Source organism: Squalius cephalus (assembly GCF_949319135.1).
Source record: "Squalius cephalus genome assembly, chromosome: 4".
Lineage (NCBI taxonomy): Eukaryota > Metazoa > Chordata > Actinopteri > Cypriniformes > Leuciscidae > Squalius > Squalius cephalus.
Genome location: NC_137125.1, coordinates 23852510 through 23867591, shown reverse-complemented (window position 1 = coordinate 23867591; position 15082 = coordinate 23852510). Strand labels below are relative to the sequence as shown.

General features: G+C 40.4%; 1 protein-coding gene across 1 annotated transcript; it reads left to right on the top strand.

Annotated features, from left to right (window-relative positions):
• Positions 1-5184: 5184 nt before the first annotated feature.
• LOC307157002 (lactase/phlorizin hydrolase-like) lies at positions 5185-14763 on the top strand (the record flags this gene model as incomplete). The annotated part of the gene is made up of 12 exons (XM_079868730.1): positions 5185-5937; positions 6021-6666; positions 7526-9082; positions 9500-9768; positions 9878-10168; positions 10286-10484; positions 10607-10809; positions 10893-10999; positions 11100-11231; positions 14011-14234; positions 14320-14556; positions 14636-14763. 12 exons carry the CDS (start codon positions 5185-5187, stop codon positions 14761-14763), a joined length of 4746 nt encoding a protein of 1581 aa, XP_079724856.1.
• Positions 14764-15082: the final 319 nt, after the last annotated feature.

The window sequence follows — 15082 nt, the reverse complement described above, 5'->3', positions numbered from 1 at the left end:
AATAAAAAATAAAATACAGTACAACAAACATTCAGTAAATGCACAGCTAAACATTAGTGTTTTGAGTCTGGATTTGAATGTGACTACTGTAGGAGCACATCTGATCTCCTCTGGAAGCTGGTTCCAGCTGCGGCTGGCATAATAGCTAAAAGCAGACTCGCCATGCTTAGAGTGAACCCTTGGTATTTCTAGCTGATATGATCCTAGTGATCTGAGTGATCTGTTGGGTTTATATTCAGTGAGCATATCTGCAATATATTGATGTCCTAGGCCATTGAGTGATTTATATATCAGTAATAATACTTTAAAATCAATCCTAAATGTAACTGGGAGCCAGTGTAAAGACCTGAGGACTGGTGTGATGTGTTCATATTTTCTGGTTCTGCTCAGAATCCAGTGAGGAGTCCATTACAATAATCCACCCTGCTGGTGATGAAAGCATGCACAAGTTTCTCTAAGTCTTGACTGGAAACAAACCATCTAATTCTTGCAATATTTTTTAAATGATAGAATGCTGATTTAGTTATTCATATACAACTAGCTATCGTGTGTGTGCAAGTCTTTTTGCTGACCCTCCTCTTTTTTTACATAGAAGATCGCCGACAAATGCCCGAAATCATAGGCAAATCAGATCTCGTTCATGCGAGTGACAATCACACAGTGTGAATTATCAAAGATGCGATCTGAGAGAATCGCAGACGAGACACCGACGCCCAAGAGATATTTGGCATGCTAAATATCTGGACCTGTCCGCGATTCTAAATCCTGCTGTGTGAATGTGTTCTGACTGAAAACTACATCGGCGGTCAGAGCAAGAAACAGGGCAGCGGGATGTTCGGGGAGGAGTTATAGACCAGAATATCAGTATTTTAATACATATATTTACAATTATATCAAACAGAAACAAAGCACAAACATTTGCTTGACCAGCAGCAACAGCAGCACATTGCAAAATTATTTATTTACCCCCAACTCTCTTTGCAGAACACACAATCCTTGTCTCCCCAATAATTTCCTCCAGCATAATTGTTTTTCTCCTTTTCGCTGCAAATAAGCGCAGACACAATTTGGATCGCAAGCTTCTTGCAGGCTATCATTTTTAATAACAATTTCAGTCTCGAGCGAGAACGCCGGTCTCACGCATGCGTGATCTTGCGTTATTTCCTTATCACTTCTCGCGCGTGTTTGGTTGTGAAACGTAGATTGCGAACCAGACAGAAGTTGTCACGATTCTTTCTTTTGTAAAGTCATGCTGTGTGAAACCTCCTGTTGCCGATGCATCGTGCAGTGTGAACACAGCAGTGACTGAAGGTTATCCCAGATAGTCGTGCAGCGTGAAAAGAACAGTGACCTGACTACATTGAAAATCGTGCAGCGTGAACTCGGCATAAGGATGCTGCACAGCGGGAAGATTAAGCTGCTCTGCTCACCATGCGAGGCCAAGGAATTCTACCGCTTCAGCTGTACTATTGGGCTGCTCAGACAAAAGGTATGATTATCTGGATACATGAATGCAGAACTGCTCGCCGGACAGATATTGAAGAAGACCGTTAAATCATTGAAATATATAACAGTAATTGAGAAGAAGTTACTTTTAACATAACTTTTAATAAAAAAAATTTTTTTAAATGTTTTTGCCAATTTATCTAAAAAGAAATCCAGTCCTCACTGACTCAGGCCACGAAAGATCCAACTGTTCTACCTTCATTGCCCGGGAATGCGGCCTTCGAAGGATGCAGCCTCTGAATTGGGATGTCTCCGGTTTCTAATGAATGGATCAACTTCTGTCAGCTTGTTGAACCCATTTTTATTTGGACAATTTCTACCATATGATGGCTGAAGCATCAGCGCATGACACTGTTTTCACGGTAACCAGATCAACATTGTGAACAGAACTCTACAAAACATCAAATGATCATGCAATGGGATAAAAGCTTCTTTTCCCTGCAAACGATACCATGAAGAATGTGAATATTTAACCAAGTCAAAAACAAAAGGTAAACAGGTATCAGTGTTAATTTCAGTATTGTTACTGAAATTTCATTTAATTTTAAAAATCGTCATTAAAGGTGACAACTTTTAAAGTAAAAAAACAATAAGGCTTCACTATTCAAGGAGAATAGCATCATCGATAACAAGACCTATTTTTCCCTCATTTCAGAGAACCGAGGTTATGTCAGTAACTGGAGACTTTATCAAGGAAACCTTAACATTTGAATGACCTGTAATAAATGATAAGTGACGCATAAAATCAATGACGCACTTAAACGCACTTATGCAAGCTAATTTGCTGAACTTTCGCTTAAAAGTTAGATGCTGTATAACTGTGTTTAAGTTTGGAAAAAAAGTTAGTTTGATACAATTTAAATTACCGCCATGTGCATTATTTTTCAGATATGTACAATCAATTTGCACATAATGTTATGAATGTATGCAGCTTGAAAACACCTAGGCTATCTGAAAATTATTGCTCTATTAATCATTGCCTTGTATTTTTGATAACCAACTTAATAACTTGTACATATTTATACACTATATGATGTTTGTATTAGTATGTTCAATATTGTACTTTCATATTTATTAGAGCTCAACATCTTTACACATTGGAAATAAGTATCTTGTTAATGCTTGTTAGACATTTGAATTTACTAATAATTCATAGGGCCCTATGATTTGGCTATGTGGAAAATGCATATGGAATCGTAGAATCAAGTGTTTTATGCATTACCATCGTAATTTGTATTAAATCATACATTTTCAAATAAAAAATTAAAACATACAACACAGAAGTTCTGAATAATTACACATGCTTTTTGATTAAATGGCATTTAATTTAAACATTAAATTGGAGTCCAGAAAAATAACAATTCAAACAAGGAATACAGAAAAATTAAAACTATTTCATAGGGACCTACAGATCCCAGCAACTGTATGCATCTGTGTGAATCTTGAATCTTGCTTAAGTAAATCTTTTACCATGAAATTCTACTGTAGCCATTGTCCTCATTCTTTAATCTTATATACAGACCAAGACAGGTAATCGACTAACATTAAGATGTGTGACTTTTGCTAGTTCTCACAAATTAGTGTCAGGCTAAAAATAAAGCACAGGTTGACATGACAAGGCAGGTTGTAAGTTCTAAAGTAACTAATCGAAAGAAGTATGAAATGCTGCATCACTGATCTTGTGGATGCTTGTGGAATGTTTTATTTAGGTTTCAAAATAACACAATCTGGATTTTTAAATAGTACATTTCTGTCCCTCTCATTTATGTTTTATGTTAACACTTTACCAAAAATTTTTTTATGATGGTTATACATAGTAATAGATTTTCACAGTGCAACAACAAAAATATTATTGAAATAGTCAAAGATTTTGTTATCGAATTTATCAAAATTTGTACTAATTTTAATCTTTGTATGTGTTAAATAATTGTAATGAATCTGGTTGCTACTGTGTGTTGTACACTAGGTGGTGATGTAATGCCACTGTCTCATTTCATACAAACCTTATCCATTATCTGAGAATCATTTTTGGAGATAAATGTACTACTAATATACTTTTTATTATTATGCAATGCATTATATAATTTTATTATAGATTTTCCATGTGTCCACATTAAATCTAAAGTATGATTACCATAATGAGTGTGTTCTGACACGTGTTGTTTAACTCCCAATAGTTTAAAATGTCTATAAATGCCAACATCAATGCATCTTTTTCATTATCTTCATGGCTCACCAAATAATAAAGACTTTATCTGCAGCCAGTACTAACTCAGACAGAAAATCAATAAATTATTTCATAAAGTCTGATGTTGTTAGATATTGGAATCCGTATCAGCCATCGAAAAAGCTTTATAGATCAACCAGTATTGTTGAATGTATCCATTTCTTGTTAAATTGATAAATCAGCTTAAGCAACTGAGAGCTTCACAGTAGAATCTTCCACATTGCGTCCCATTATTCCATCCACTAGCCACCTGTGAACATCTATATGTCACTCTAGAACTAGGTACTTGAATATCAGTTTTGCAAGATAAGGTTTGTTGGATAAGATTGAATATCATTTCACGCACTGAATATATTTGTATCTTCTGTGATCTCCTTTGTGTGTTTGATAGGCATAACTTATGGATGTCACAATTAATTCACAAGAAATTTTAAAACAAGTTTTGGACAAATGGAAAGGATGGTTTTCTTTAAAGATTAATTAAGTGGATGTTTAAGTGAGGACAAAAAAAAAAAGGGTTTTGAGACTTGGTCTTGTGAACCCATTATTTAAAAAAAAAAAACACTTGGCATGTTTGGTTAAATCAAAACGACCCTGGTGCGATTGCTCTGTTAGTGCAGTTCATTTGAATAATAGTGAACGCTGCCATCCGAACCCCGGTGCCACCAAACAAGCAGACCGAGATCGCTGAAAAGATGGGTCTCAGTCCTCTTTCCAAACAAACTCTGGTGCGGTTTGAATGAAATATGAACGCAACACAGATCAAAGATATGTAAACGATTTTCCTCGTCATAGTTACACATCACAGTTCGGTACATGTATCAGAACTGCGTCTCCTCACAGCAGATCTTTTGATAAGATCACAGCAGATCAAATGTTTGTGATGGAGGGATTCCTGCCGCTGTTTTGACTCTTTTACACATTTTATAAGCTCTTCACGAGTTCTCAGCTGGTCAAAATACCATCATATGCAGGCTATGCACACACAATGAGTGCATTTATCCCAGTGCACAGCATTGCTTTGGATGTTTTGTAAGTTCCGACACGAAATATACGTAATAAAAGCCGACCAATCAGGTTGTGAACATATCACTATGCCTTTAGATTCGGTATCTTTAGGTTCTGTGTTAAAACAACAGTGTGACCACTAAGAGAACCAAGACTACACTTTTATTGATTTTTTTGGTCCGGACCAATCGAAACAAGCAAACCGAACTACATGTGTGAACACACCCTTAATGACTGCCATAAACTGTATCACTAGTTGGATTAAAGTTAAAAGTTAAACTCCACAATTGTATAACTGATATGATTGTATAAGTGACACTCTTGTATAACTCTATAACTGATTGTATAACTGACACTATTGTATAACTGATTGTATAACTGACATAACAGCCGTGGTGGTTATAAAGAGCTTTTCCCACTCTTCCCCACTTGCAACTGACAAGATGAAGGTCCTAGAGGGATTTCTGTCTTTAGGTTTGTTGACTGTTTTTTTGAGCTCCAGTAATGCAAAGCAACAGAAGTTCAGGATTCCTGTCCATCAGAAATCAGCTTCTGCAATCTCATACCAGAAGGTCTGGGAGAAATTCAGAAGTCAAAGCGAAGCTGAGCGTGATGAGCTTCTGAGTGGCTCGTTCCCGGTTGATTTTGAATGGTCTGTCTCCAGTGAGAGTTTCAAAGTCGAGGGTGGATGGGCTGAACACGGGAAGGGTGAGACCATATGGGATCGTTTTAGCCACGAGGGTCATGTCTTTGACAAACAGACCACTGATTTGGCCTGTGATAGTTATCATAAGGTGGACTATGATGCGTATCTGCTTAGGGGAATGATGGCACCTAATTATCAGTTCTCAATTTCCTGGGCTCGCATTTTCCCCACTGGACACAGAGAAAGTTTGGTTGACGAGGGGGTTGCTTATTATGACAAGATGATTAACACACTTCTACAATCCGGCATCGAGCCTACTGTTACCCTGCATCATTGGGACCTTCCCCAAGCTCTGCAGGACTCAGGAGGCTGGGTTAATGACTCTATTGTGGAAGCTTTCAAAGAATTTTCTGACTTTTGCTTCTCTCGTTATGGAGACAGAGTCAAAACATGGATCACTTTCGGCAGCCCCTGGGTAGTGAGCAACTTGGGGTATGGAACAGGGGAACATCCCCCAAGTATGAAAGACCCAATAATAGCCTCTTACAAGGTGTGTTTGTCAATCAGAAAAAGTACCATCTATTTTATGATTTTATAAAGTATATATTGGCAATGCTTTGCTTGTTTTCACAGGTGACACACAATGTTCTGAAATCTCATGCTGAAGCCTGGCATATTTATAATGATAATTACAGGAAACTGTACAGTGGAAAAGTGGGCATTGCTCTTAACTCCGATTGGGCAGAGCCAAGGAATCCCGTAAGTGATCAGGATGTTGCAGCAGCTGAGCGTTATTTGAACTTCAAACTGGGCTGGTTTGCTCACCCCATATTTGTAGATGGTGACTATCCAGCCGTGCTGAAGAAACAAATAGAGAAAAAGAAAGGTGAGTGTGGTAAAGAGCTGGCAAGACTCCCCGTCTTCACTGAGGCAGAGAAACAAAGAATCCGAGGCACAGCTGATTTCTTCGGACTTAATCACTACACTTCCCGACTGATTAGTGAGAGCTTGGGTAGATGTGACGCTGGACCCAATAATGTTGGGGACTTCGAGGCTTATGCGGACCCCACATGGCCCTCCACAGCTTCTGACCAGATCCAGTCTGTTCCATGGGGGCTTCGGCGCTTATTGAACTACATCTATTTAGAGTACACATCCATCACAAAGGTGCCCATCTATATCACAGGAAACGGAATGCCAACTGAGTACTATGGTGATCTGCTCAATGACATTCAGCGTGTCGACTATCTCAAAGCTTACATTAATGAAGCAATGAAATGTAAGTATTTTAAGGGAACTGGTCAGTGTTTAAAACTATGATTATATTAATCTTCTTAGTGGTAACAGGTCAGTTTGTGTGAAATCAGAGAGTTGGTGACCTAAATCTAAGATCTGTAAGGTATTTCTTGGAGATTCTAATTTTTTTATATTTTAAGTATTTATTATTTTGAGGCCAAAAAATGCCTTATAGGGAAGCCGTGTATAGGGTATCTGATATCTCAAAAAGTTTGTTGGCCATATTTTCTTATCAAGATAGCCTGGGACAAATGTCTTTTTGCATAGAAACATTGCTCGTGTAGACCTACTTTTAAGCCACTTTCAAGATTCTCCTAGTTAGTCAATACTGATAAATGATAAAATATTGTACTGTCCTTTTGATCATAACAGGGACTTAAACATCACATTTGAGCTATTAAGCTTAAAACATGTTCTTGTCTTTTCATGGATGTAATTAAGGCTCCAATGTCACCCACATCTACAAATGTTACATTTTTTACAACTTTATGGGCCATGTATGAAAATATTTGCACCCTGAGAAGACTTTTAATGGTGTTAACTTGAAGGAATCAGGTTTGTCTATCCAAAAATCATAATTATTGAAATATAATACACTAAACATGGTGTTTATTGGCTTGGGAATAATGAATTCTTCAGGGAGATGAAAATATATGAAAATGTTAGATTCTGCAATAATTTTACAGACCTTAGTTTTAGGTCACCAACAACATCAGATTTAACACTGACTGACCGTAAAACAATCTTCTACCAATGTAACAAAACCCTTGCCAAATCTTAACATCCAGACTATATATAGTAATACAAGATCACTATCTACTAACTACTTCTTTCTACTACAGCTGTGCATTTGGATGGTGTTGTCATCCAGAGGTTTACAGTCCAGTCTCTGATGGATGGTTTTGAGGGTCCTCAAGGCTACAGTCAACGATTTGGATTGCACTATGTGAACTTTGAAGATCCTGACAGGCCAAGAATCCCCAAAGCATCAGCATATTACTATTCAAAGGTGATCGAGCATAATGGATTTGCTGAGACTCCAGCAAGCTCTAAGATGCAAATCTATGGAAATAAAATTGAGAGCACAAAACTTCCTAGTCTGCCACCATCTGAAGTTCCTTCAAAATCCAAGGTTGTTTGGGAAAAGTTCTCCCCTCAGACCAAGTTTGACAGACAGCTTTATCACTATGGAACATTTCCAGAGGGATTCCAGTGGGGTGTCTCTTCTTCAGCATATCAGGTTGAAGGTGGCTGGAATGCAGATGGAAAAGGACCAAGTGTTTGGGATACTTTCACTCAAAAACCTGGTATGATCCCAAACAATGACAATGGTGATGTTGCATGTGACAGCTACAATAAAATAGATGAGGATCTATACATGTTGAGAGCCCTAAAACTGAAGACTTATAGATTCTCCTTGTCATGGTCTCGAATTTTTCCCAGTGGGAAAAAATCTTCTCTTAACCAGAAGGGTGTGGACTACTACAACAGGCTCATTGATGGTCTCTTGGCAAACAATATCACACCCATGGTGACTCTCTACCATTGGGACCTGCCACAGGCTTTACAGAACATCAACGGATGGGACAACCCCGAATTAATTAACATATTCAATGAATATTGTGACTTCTGTTATGCAACATTTGGAGACAGGGTGAAGTTTTGGATCACATTTAATGAACCCCAGACAATTGCATGGTCCGGATATGGACTAGGTCTGATTCCACCTAACGTAAACCAACCTGGAGATGCTCCATACAGGGTTGCACACAACCTCCTGAAAGCTCATGCACAAGCTTATCACACCTATGATGAGAAATACAGGGCATCGCAAGGAGGTCTGGTATCCATTAGTCTAAACGCTGAATGGGCAGAGCCCCTGGACATCAACATCCCTCGAGAGGTGGTGGCAGCTGATCGAGCCCTTCAGTTCCAACTAGGCTGGTTTGCACATCCCATATTTAAAAATGGTGACTACCCTGATGCCATGAAGTGGCAGGTTGGCAACAAGAGTGAACTTCAAGGCTTGACAGAATCCCGCCTACCTTCTTTTACTGACGAAGAAAAGGCCTTTATCCAAGGAACAGCTGATGTATTCTGCATTAACACATACACAACCAAAGTCGTGCGCCATGTGACCAGCATACTTGATGTTGAGTCTTATCAGACTGACCAGGACGTTGAGAAGAACTTTCCAGATGGCTCTGAAAATACTGCCGTTAATGACCAGAAGGCTGTTTCTTGGGGACTCAGGAGACTTCTTAACTGGTTAAAGGAAGAGTATGGAGACCCTGAGATTTATATAACAGAAAATGGTGTGGCTACAGTCCCTGCCATGACGGTTGATGACACTGATCGCATATTCTTTCTTAAGACCTATGTTGATGAGGCTCTTAAAGGTATGTTAACTATGGGTCTCATTCATGACAGTGCATACACACGTATTTGTCTGCTGATAAAGGTTTTTATGCAGAAATCATGAAATACATTACATATATATATATATATATATATATATATATATATATATATATGATAATATGATTATGAAAAGCTTTTTTTGGGACATGGTTTAGGCGTAATTTATTCATACTGCTAGCTGTGTGAATGCACTCCCTCATTTAGAACAGTCCAGATGCAGCAACATAAAAAAAAAAAAAAAGTGTATTTGCACCTATGAATCCTGTGGAAATTTTGCATGAAATTATTTGCTCATGAATACACAAATTGTACAAAATGTATTAGTGAAAATGGCTTAATGTTTGTAATGGTGTTAAATTGTGCATTTGACACATTTACATGTATTGTCTTTTTAGCACACAACCTGGATGGAGTTCGTATTAGGGGTTATATTGCTAGCTCTCTGATGGACTCCTTTGAGTGGCTAAATGGCTACTATGTTAGCTATGGACTTCACCATGTGAACTTTTTACTTTCAAATCGGCCAAGAACTCCAAAGCGCTCAGCTCACCTCCTTTATGATATAATAAGAAATAATGGCTTTCCACTGCCAGTGGAGGAAGAAATGTTATATGGACATTTTCCAGAGGGATTTATGTGGAGCACAGCAACAGCTGCATATCAGGTACAATCCATTTTAACAAATTCAATTTTTAATCATATTTGATATATATTTTTAAATCATATATTTGCTTAAAATTATATATGTTTCATGTTATGCTTTAACACCACAGATAGAGGGAGCCTGGAGAACAGATGGAAAAGGTCTCAGTATTTGGGACAAATATGCACACACTCCCTCAAGAATAGCTAATGACGACAATGGTGACATTGCCTGTGACAGCTACAACAGGATCGCTGATGATGTCAATAATGTAAAAAAACTGAGGGTCGGCCACTACCGGATGTCTGTTGCATGGCCCAGAATTATGCCAGATGGGACAAACAGGAAAATTAATGAAGCTGGACTCAACTACTATAATAGGCTTGTGGATGCACTTTTGGCAGCTAACATCCAGCCACAGGTAGACTTTTTTTAAATAATTTGCATGCTAGAAATGCACTCTGGTAGCCTAAATAATAATAATAATAAAAAAAAAGTAAAATATTTTGACAGTCTATTAATCATTTTGATCTGGCAGGTGACCTTGTACCACTGGGATCTCCCACAAGCACTCCAGGATGTTGGTGGCTGGGAGAATGAAACTATTGTCGATAGGTTCAGAGACTATGCTGATGTTGTGTTTAACAGTCTGGGGGACAGAGTAAAGTTCTGGATCACTTTAAATGAACCCTTGCTTGTTGCTTTGGCAGGATATGGCTATGGAACTATGGCACCAGGTATCATTCGCCATTAAAATTATACTTTTAATTTTTTTTAAATGTAATCAAGCCCACCAATTTCTGTGTTCACAGCTAATAATGCAAAACAAGGTTATTGATAATGGTCTATCTGTGTCCAGGTATAAATTCCAGACCGGCCACTGCACCATATGTTGCGGCACACAACCTCCTCAAGGCTCATGCTGAGGCCTGGCATCTGTATAATGACAAGTATCGTGCAAAATATGGTGGCCTTATCGGCATCACTCTAAACTCTGACTGGGCTGAACCAAGAAACCCATACAAACAGGAAGACGTGGATGCTGCCGTGCGTTATCTTCAGGTACAGATTTGTGATTCATCCATACAAACAGTGTGTAACCATGTGCATAAATCCACAATAAGCCACTCCTCTTCTTGAAACAGTTCATGCTGGGTTGGTTTGCTCATCCTGTGTTCAATGGAGATTACAGTGATATAATGAAAGACAGAATTAGAGAGAGAAGTTTAGCGGCTGGCCGACCTCAATCAAGGTAATTCATATGTTATCTTCTTTGTGAGGAATTTAAAGCTTTGTATTAAAAAGTTTCAATGCTTATAAATGCTTTCACATTTGCAATTCACATCTATCAGGCTTCCAGAATTTACCCCTGCTGAAGTAGCGAGGATTAATGGTACTCATGATTATTTTGGATTCAACCACTACACTTCTGTCTTAACCCATTACTTGGACTACAAAGACTACGAGGACTATGATGCAGACAGGTAGCCTTTTAGTTTTATTCAGCAAAGTCATTCTGTGTCAGGTCCAATTGGTTTAAAACCTACATCAATGTTTAGTATGTCAAGTCAGATTTATTTGTATAGCACTTTTTACAGTACACATTGTTTCAAAGCAGCTTTACAGAAAATTATAGTGTTCATGAATAAAATATCTTTATGCCTTAGACACATTTAGAAGATTATCGCTGTGCGATAATATAGTTTACTTTTTGTAAAGATACTATAACTGTCACGGTGTGGGTTTTGTGTCTTGTTCTTGTCTGTCATGTGTTCCCCTGTCTTTGCATGTTTAGCTGTCTCCTGTTATGTTGATTAGTCTTCCCAGGTGTTTCTTATTTACCACACCCCCTTGTTATCTTGTTTAGCTTGGTTGTCTGTGTATTTAAGCCCTGTGTGTTAGTTCAGTCATTGTGAGTTATTGATGTTGTGAGGTTGCATGTTCTTTGTTCTGTTCTGAAGTCTGAGTTTATGTCAAAGTTCTAGTTAATTTAATAAAAACACCGTTGCACTTGGATCCTGCTTCTTGCTTCCTGCTCTGCATCGTAACAGAATAACTCACCAAAAATGGATCCAGCAACTGTGAGTAACCAGGCCCTAAGGAGATTCCTTGCTACTCTTTTTCAAGATGGCCAGCCCATGGAAAGGTATGTGAAGGACTTCTGGGCTTGCTGCCATTTAGCGTCACTAGATGACGTCCAGCTCATGGATCTGTTCTGGAGCGGTCTGGACGAGGATATTGCTCAAATGATGTCAGAGGACTATACCGGCTGGACGCTAGAAAGGTATATTGACCTGGCCCTTTTCCTGAGTAATTTGTCATTTGCTGTGGGCATGGAGGAGAAGCTTCGTGAACCCGCAGTATCTCTTCAGCCTGTTCTTCACATCACGCCAGCCATCAAGCTAGTCACCGGATCGGTCTATTATCGTCCAGGACTGGTATCCAGTGTGGCCGATTCCCCGCTGAGGTCAGTACGTGTTGCCATAAGGGCCATCGTGCAGGAATCTTGTCCCGCCGAGACTATCCTGCATAAATCATGTTTCACCGAGACCTTCCTGCCCGAGTATCTTCCAGCCGAGCCTGCACTTCACGCCAGTCCTGCCGAGCCCGAGCCAGAGCTTCACGTCAGTCCTGCCGAGCCCGAGCCAGAGCTTCACGTCAGTCCTGCCGAGCCCGAGCCAGAGCTTCACGTCAGTCCTGCCGAGCCAGAGCCAGAGCTTCACGTCAGTCCTGCCGAGCCAGAGCCAGAGCTTCACGTCAGTCCTGCTGAGCCAGAGCTTCACGTCAGTCCTGCCGAGCCAGAGCCAGAGCTTCAAGTCAGTCCTGCCGAGCCAGAGCCAGAGCTTCACGTCAGTCCTGCCGAGCCCGAGCCAGAGCTTCACGTCACGTCCGCCCGTCCAGAGTCTCGTCCCGCCGAGACTGAATCTGATCCTGAGCCTGAATCTGTTCCTCTTCCTCTTTCTGCGCCTGTGTCTTCGGACAAGATGGCCGAAACCACGGCTGTGTCTTCGGACAAGATGGCCACCGCCGAACCAGTGTCTCAGGACAAGATGGTCTCCGGCGAGCCAGTGTCTTCAGACAAGGTGTCTGTCCCTGAGCCGGTGTCTGTTCCTGTCCCTGAGCCGGTGTCTGTTCCTGTCTCTGTGTCTGTTCCTGTTCCTGAGCCAGTGTCTGTTCCTGTGCCATGGTCGCCTCCCAAGTGGTCGTCGCCTCCCGAAGGGTCCTCTCCGCCGTGGCCACCCGAAGGGTCCTCACCGCAATGGCCACCCGAAGGGTCGTCTCCACCCTGGCCGCCTGAAGGGCCGTCTCCACCTTGGCCGCCCGAAGGGTCGTCTCCGCCCTGGCCACCTGAGGGGTCGTCTCCGCCCTGGCCGCCTGAAGGTTCGTCTCCACCGTGGCCGTCCGAAGGTTCGTCTCCGCCCTGGCTGCCTGAAGGTTCGTCTCCACCGTGGCCGCCTGAAGGTTCATCTCCGCCCTGGCCGCCTGAAGGTTCGTCTCCTCCCTGGCCGCCTGAAGGGTCGTCTCTGCCCTGGTTGCCTGCACAGCCTGTACCTCCATGGCCGTCTGCACAGTCTGCTCCGCCCTGGCCATCTGCATGTCCAGCTCCACCCTTGTCGCCCACGCTCCACGGCCGTGTTCCCGGTTCCCAGTGCGGGCCTGGCCCTCCGGCCCTCCCCCAAGACCGCCTCCGCTTCACCGCCCTCCTGAACTTTTTGTTTTTTATGGGCGTCGGGAGCCGCCCATAGGGGGGGGGGCTATGTCACGGTGTGGGTTTTGTGTCTTGTTCTTGTCTGTCATGTGTTCCCCTGTCTTTGCATGTTTAGCTGTCTCCTGTTATGTTGATTAGTCTTCCCAGGTGTTTCTTATTTACCACACCCCCTTGTTATCTTGTTTAGCTTGGTTGTCTGTGTATTTAAGCCCTGTGTGTTAGTTCAGTCATTGTGAGTTATTGATGTTGTGAGGTTGCATGTTCTTTGTTCTGTTCTGAAGTCTGAGTTTATGTCAAAGTTCTAGTTAATTTAATAAAAACACCGTTGCACTTGGATCCTGCTTCTTGCTTCCTGCTCTGCATCGTAACAATAACACAGTTGAGATTTCCTTTATAATATATATTGCAGCAGATATTATATATTATAAGTGAGCAGATATGCAATACAATGTATGTATGCAGATAAAGTATTGACACAACTTTTTGTAAGAGTTTGGCAATAATATAGTTACATACTGAAATAAAATGTTAAATTATGATGCCATCCATTCCAGGGGTGTAGGAGTTGTATCAGATCGTACATGGCTGGAATCTGGATCCTTCTGGTTGAAAGTATATCCTGCGGGATTCCGAAAAATTCTGAAGTTCATTAAAGATGAGTATGGAAACCCTCCTGTTTACGTAACAGAGAATGGTGTATCAGAAAGAGGGCCAATAGATCTGAATGATGTCACCCGTATCCACTACTATAATACCTATATCAATCAGGCCCTGAAAGGTAATCAGATCGAAAAGGACAGCATTAAACGAAAGATTTATGTGATGCTTTTCCATGCATTATTAATATTATTGTTTGTTTTCAGCGTGTTTGCTGGATGGTGTGGACATCCGTGGCTACACTGCCTGGTCACTAATGGACAATGTGGAATGGGCGGCGGGTTTTGAAGAAAGATTTGGCTTTTTCTATGTAAATCGATCAGATCCCAGTTTACCACGTATTCCTAAGGAATCTGTCTGGAGCTATGCTAAAATAGTGTCCTGCAATGGCTTCATTAGCCCAGGAGAAAGTCCCCATGAATGTCAGATCCTTGAACCTGAAGGTACAATAAATCTATCTATCTATATATATGTCTGTCTGTCTGTCTGTCTATAAATAACTGAGTCTTTTCTGGTTTACAGAGACTAATCCTGCACCACCTCCTGGTGAAGAGCTGTTTTTGGAAGTGTCAGGTCCTGATGCTGATACAAGAAACAAAAAACGTCCAGTAGAGGAACACATTAACCTTGATAAAATGGACAATTTCTGAACATGTGCTTTAAAAGTCTTAATATACATACATATATAGAAATATATGTTTAATTACTTAAATTTACAAGTTGTGTAAATATAATTAAGTAAAAAATTATGTAATTTATAAAGCTGAAAAAAACAAAACAAGAAATTATTCTTTACGTAATCAAATGTTCCTAGTAACTTCAACATTAACTTGTGATTAGTGAAGATATGAACCAATGAAGAGCTATCCTTTACTATGACTGGAGTCATAAGGATTTCAAACATTTTCTGATTTTTATTAACTATTTTATTGCATAACTACTTTTCTCTCCAGGACTACAGTATGTAGA